Source organism: Lupinus angustifolius, chromosome LG02, assembly GCF_001865875.1.
Source record: "Lupinus angustifolius cultivar Tanjil chromosome LG02, LupAngTanjil_v1.0, whole genome shotgun sequence".
NCBI classification, from domain to species: Eukaryota; Viridiplantae; Streptophyta; class Magnoliopsida; order Fabales; family Fabaceae; genus Lupinus; species Lupinus angustifolius.
The window spans coordinates 3,945,466-3,951,465 of record NC_032010.1 but is presented as its reverse complement, the minus strand read 5'-3'; the positions used below and the strand labels follow the sequence as shown (position 1 = coordinate 3,951,465).

The 6,000-nt window shown below is 33.0% G+C and overlaps 1 protein-coding gene across 1 annotated transcript; it reads left to right on the top strand.

Moving 5' to 3' along the window:
* LOC109333435 (GDSL esterase/lipase At2g04570-like) lies at positions 2,168 to 5,511 on the top strand. The gene is made up of 3 exons (XM_019568922.1): positions 2,168 to 2,603; positions 3,540 to 4,029; positions 5,126 to 5,511. Exons 1-3 carry the CDS (start codon positions 2,217 to 2,219, stop codon positions 5,320 to 5,322), a joined length of 1,074 nt encoding a protein of 357 aa, XP_019424467.1. The 5' UTR covers positions 2,168 to 2,216; the 3' UTR covers positions 5,323 to 5,511.

Below are 6,000 nucleotides of genomic sequence, written 5' to 3'. Positions count from 1 at the left end.
AGAAAAAGTTAGAGGGATTGAGAAACATTAACCTTATAGGCCACTTCACTACATAGGTAAGAACCCTTAGGAGAATAGGGAGCGAGTCTGAGCCTAAACTGATGCCCTTCAACTAAACATAAAGAACCCCGACAAGTATGCATCCAAGGTGACTAGGAAATGAGACGCAATGTGAGATTAGGTACATCCATGCAGCTTCTCTGAACCAATGGTAACACGTCCAACATGAAGGAGCTTGTATCATATGGATTCCATATTTTTTTGTTTGGTTGAGCCACAAGCTATGTTCCATGCACTCATGTTATGAACTGTTTGCTTTGTTGGATACACATCATGTATGAGGAGTTTCTTTCGCCACTTGTGTTAACTTCATGACTGCTTGATCAAAGACATGTGGAAGTTAAGTGACTAAGGCATGGAATTGGTACCACTAATTGTAAAATGGTGTCTTCAACTTGCCCAACATCAAACCCAAAACTAATGAATATGCTCCTAAAGCAAATCATTGTGTCCATTTTCTTTAGCAGCCCAAATTGTCTAAGGAAGTAAGGATAACACCACATGTTGATCTCATCTCCTCCTCTTACAAAATCTCTGTGAGGGGGGTCATTGGTAGAGATTGGAATGCCACACCAATGAAATAAAAAACATGAGATTTCCCACTAGATGTGCAACCCAAGCCACCATTCATATTTTTTTTGCAACGTAGAATATACCTCACAGCTTTTAATAACTCTTATCTCCACAACTTCATGATAATCATCTTGTATTCTTTGTCTAAGAGAGGTTCCAGCATGTTCGCGACACCCTTGTTAGTCAAGAAGGAATTGGAACATTTTAACCATTTATAAAGGACATTAATCCATATACAACCACCAGGTGATGTTGAGAGTGAGGGACGTTGTTAATGAGATTGGTTGGGATAACCAGCATGCGCCGATTAAAACCGGTTGGTCATGAGAAATTGAGGCCTTCGGTGTACTATTCAGAATAGTCCCATTCTTCATTATCTCCTAACACCCAACTTGGTTATCTCATGAAGAAGCTATAAAGAAATTAGCTTTGGTCAAGGCAATATTGGGTTGTCGAGATCCTCTACTTAGGGAACGTGTTGGTAGTTGTGAGATGAAAAAACGACCTTGGGTTTATTGAATGCCTTCATATGTAGAGAATCATGTTCTTAAATGAATCCACCAAGTTCAAATAAACAACAACTGATTTTACATGTATTCCAAAAGTAGACCTTGAAGAAGTTGAGAATGTTATGTTATTGTAGTGGTTTGTTTTTTTAGGTTGTTGGAAAACAAAGTTTAATTATAAGATGTGGTGATATATAGAGACGTAGGTATGTGAGGAAAGTGTGACTCTGAGGCTGCGCTATGGGGAGAGAGAATGGACCCTTTTTTCTTTTAATTGCTTCCCTCTCTCCTCCTTCTATAGTGTTCTCTTTCTAACCTAAAAAACCATAAACCACAACCCCTAAAAACTAGGTAACTTCTCTCCACCATCACAAATTGCCATCACTATTGCAATCTGGTACCCACTTCTCTTTCATCTTTTTTATCAAGGTGTAACCACTACTTAGTGGAAAAACCCCTCAACCCACTTCTGCTCAAAATGTGGGAACCTCTTTCCACTCTCTTAATCTAGTTAACAACCAGATTCCTTTTTCACTTCTTGTTTTATTATTTAATTATTTTCGAAATAAATTAAAAATTTTATTTTTTAATAATATATATTAAAAAAAGACTAGTGTTAGACCTTTTATGAGCCGGACAAAAATGTGTGTTCATACTATGCAATAAAATAATACTTTTACTATTAAAAATACAAGTCATATATTTGTCTCTCCATTAATAAAGAAAATCATTGTTCTTGTGCTCCCTAATTTGATATGGTTAACAAGTCGTTACTAATTTGTTATATTCTCTATATTAGAAAAGCAAAAGAAAAACAAACGACGATGTCAGTTTTCTTAATAGTTAATGCCAGTATCACATATGGTTCATATAATATTCTATGAAACAATAAAATGTTCATAAAACATTCTTCTCTCACCCAAAAAAAAAGAAACAGTACAAATTGGCAAAGAGGCTTAGAAGTTATGGATTCCAACTACTTCACCTAATGATGAAACTTCAATTAATATTCGAAATCAATATTTATTCCACAGCACAAGTTTACAACTCACTGCTGACTCTAAACACACTTTCCAAATGGAAGGACAAAGGAAAGTCCTAAGGCTCTCCCTTTTGTTATACATCCCTTTGCTTCAATTGCTCTCCATGGCTGCCCAAACCAGTGCTAAAGTTCCGGCCATCATCGTCTTCGGCGACTCATCCGTGGATGCAGGGAATAACAATTTCATACCAACGGTTGCAAGGAGCAATTTTGAACCATATGGCCGTGACTTTCAAGGTGGGAAGCCAACAGGGAGGTTCAGCAATGGGAGAATACCAACAGATTTCATATCTCAAGCCTTTGGAATCAAGCCATACGTACCACCATACTTGGATCCTAAGTATAGTATCTCAGACTTTACCACTGGGGTCACTTTTGCTTCTGCTGCTACTGGTTATGACAACGCTACTTCTGATATACTGGTATGTAAAGATATTATTAGAGGAATGATTCATGCAAATATTTCTTTGGTACATAACGTCTTATCATATTATTAAATACTAGTTTCAATTTTCACTAAATTAGTAACTTAATCTCTAATTATTTCTTGCTTTGTACTCTAGTAAGTAGTAACTGAATTTAATTATTCTATTAGTTTTCCCTGTGAATTATATCAAATTACTGATTGTATATGTACACACTGTTATGGTTGCAAATACTTCTGCAATTACCTCACCCAGTAATTGCATGGAATTACAATTATGTAGCCACAACATAATTGCATGAAACTGTATTTAGATTGCATTAGACTGTATTAATTTAAAAAAATATTTTTAATAAAAAATTTCACACCACACTTACCATAATACACATTACATCAACTTCAATACTCAATCATAGTAATTACATCTATAATCGTAATTGTTACTATAACTACTGTAACCACAATTTTAAACACAGGATATACTACAAAACCCACATTAGTGATCCCTAGTATGGATAGTCTCTAATTGTCTACCGAGAAAACCTTGATGCAAAATTAAAAAGGACTTAGTCGGTTCTACTAAGCTACTTCTTAAGGCTCAACTTCTGAAGTGAAATTTTACATGGGTCACTGAAATGAAGTTCAATACATAATACAGTCGTGATTACAATATTAACATGTGTTCATATATTACTCTACATTAAAACTGGAGTCAATGTTTTGGAGATCTCAATAAGGTTTACCTGACTACCTGTCTTTCTTTTTGCTGTTTTATGCTTGACTTAAAACACAATATTGTTTAAATTACTTTGCATGTTTAGTTGAATAATGTGCACAAATTCCTCCCCATGTGGATAACATTTTATAATGGAGTAACCAATATGCATGCCTGCATAAAATATAACATTAAATTATTTTCAACTTTTGATTGCAGTCTGTGATACCATTATGGAAGCAGTTGGAGTACTACAAGGGATACCAAAAGAAACTGGGTGCATATCTTGGAGAAAAGAGAGCAAAAGAGACAATAGCCAAATCATTGCACATAATAAGTCTGGGAACAAATGACTTCCTTGAAAACTACTATGCAATCCCTGGTAGGGCATCTCAATATACACCAAGTGAGTATCAGAATTTTCTGGCTGGGATAGCTGAAAATTTCATCAAGAAACTTTATGTTCTTGGTGCTAGGAAGATATCATTAGGAGGGTTACCTCCAATGGGGTGCTTGCCATTGGAAAGAACAACAAATTTTGCTGGTGGGAATGATTGTGTGTCTAGTTACAATAACATAGCATTGGAGTTCAATGATAAGCTCAATAAGTTGACCACTAAGCTGAAGCAGAATCTTCCTGGGACCAGATTGGTATTTTCAAATCCTTATGATGCTTTGTTACACATTGTAAACAAACCCGCCCAATATGGTAAGTTTCTCTCCATTCAGTTTGATTTGTTTTACTTTAATTTTCATTTCGGTAATGCAATTCAGAATATCATTGAATGTTACATTTTAGATTGTCATTTTAGGTTTTTTTTATACTATCAATAATATTCTCTCACAATTTGGTAAGGACTAATCCCTTTAAAATGTGTGACTAGTGTCTTTTCCAAGAATCAAAGCTTAGTGCCCTGGTCTAAAGGATCTAGCTGGACCTTGGTGTTTTAGGTTCTTTTAAGCAAATCAAGAAAATCATTTCTTTTTTTTAACAAAATGTGACTGTTTTTCTATTATACTTTTTTTTAACTTCCCACCCTAGTTTACTCCAAGATTAGTGTTTTGCCTTCATAATAATGATGGTAGGGGTATAATTAATAATGAAGTAAGTATTATTATCTTAAATTTTGAGAACAAAAGTTAAATAGGAATAAATACTAGAAAGTGACACTTATAAAATAAGAGAGAATATATTTTAACTCATACTGAAATTATCGCACTCTATTTAATTTTCCATTAATAATCACAATAACAAACAAATAATTTTTTTTTAATACTTATGATTTTCTAAAGTGACCAAGTGGTATAAGATGAGTGAAATGTGTCAAAGCTACAACTAAATAATAAAAACCAAGTACTATTTTGTCCTATATATTTTAATCACAATTAAAACAAGAGTTAATTATAAGTGATATAAGATGAGTGAAATGTGTTAACATGTTAGCTTAATTTATGAAGGTTTTGTTTTTCAAGTGAGTAATGATATATCCTCTTACAAATTTTCATACACACAAGTATAAATCAATCACTTTATGACATATCTTACATTTTATAAACTACCTTCTTTTCATAGACTCTATTCCAGGAACTTTTTAGTCAATAAATGAGCTATTTCAATTTGATTTGTTTTGATCATACATTTCATTAATAAAAAGTTAATGGAATAGGAATGACAATGCATTTAAATGAAGTACGTCCATGAGCTTGCATATTAAACAATTAACTACAATATTATCTAGCGTAAAGTTAAAAAATAGTAAATTAAACTATTAAACATATTAACTAGAATATTTTTGTATTCATAGGGTTTCAGGTGACCTCGATGGCATGTTGTGCTACAGGAATGTTTGAGATGGGATACTCGTGCAGCAGAGCCAGTCTTTTCAGTTGCATGGATGCTTCTAAATATGTATTTTGGGACTCATTCCATCCAACGGAGAAAACCAATGGAATCATTGCAAACTACGTTCTGAAGAATGCATTAGCTCAATTCATGCAATAAATAAATATTTCCCGAAATTTATTAATCTACTGTAATCTCATTCTGTGGCTTCTCTAGCTAGTAGCTTCTAAAATAATTTCCATTTCAGGATCGTTTGAAAATTAAGTACCAAAAATACTTATATTTTCTACTTCTGACTAGTTAAAAATAAAAATAAAATCTAAAATCGCCTTCATGTATAGGCAATGTCAAACTATTCTTGCATGTATTTTCTGTGCTTCTAATTATGAAATTAAATCCTGCATACCTGTAATTAATTCGTGACTTAGGTGGAAACCATGATGGTTAATTTGCAAGTACACGCCTCTTCTCAAACGTGCACCATGTCTTCTGAAGTGTTTAAAAATTGTGGTGATGCTAACATATAGTATTTTCTGTTTATTGTAATTTTGAAAACTTAGAAGAAAATAAAATGATTATGAAGATTCTTACAATTGTAATATTGTTCTCATAAATACAATTATTAATCATAACTTATGCCATCAAATTAAAAGACATAAAGATGGATGATCCTAGATGAAAAACTAAATCACCATGAATACCTAATTTTGTGTGTCCTATTTGTAGATAACTAAAAAAATAAGGCTGAAAGGGTATTATGGTAAATGTGTGATTTTATATAGTCAACAAATTATTTTAATCTATTTATGTGTATTATTCTTTTGCCACTTTATAAAG

What these genes read in the sequence shown, in the direction of transcription:
- LOC109333435 (XM_019568922.1), top strand. Translation starts at nt 2,217, where the DNA reads ATGGAAGGACAAAGGAAAGTCCTAAGGCTCTCCCTTTTGTTATACATC. An exon ending in ACGCTACTTCTGATATACTG is followed by an intron (nt 2,604 to 3,539) that starts GTATGTAAAGAT and finishes TTTTGATTGCAG; the next exon opens with TCTGTGATACCATTATGGAA. An exon ending in AAACAAACCCGCCCAATATG is followed by an intron (nt 4,030 to 5,125) that starts GTAAGTTTCTCT and finishes TTGTATTCATAG; the next exon opens with GGTTTCAGGTGACCTCGATG.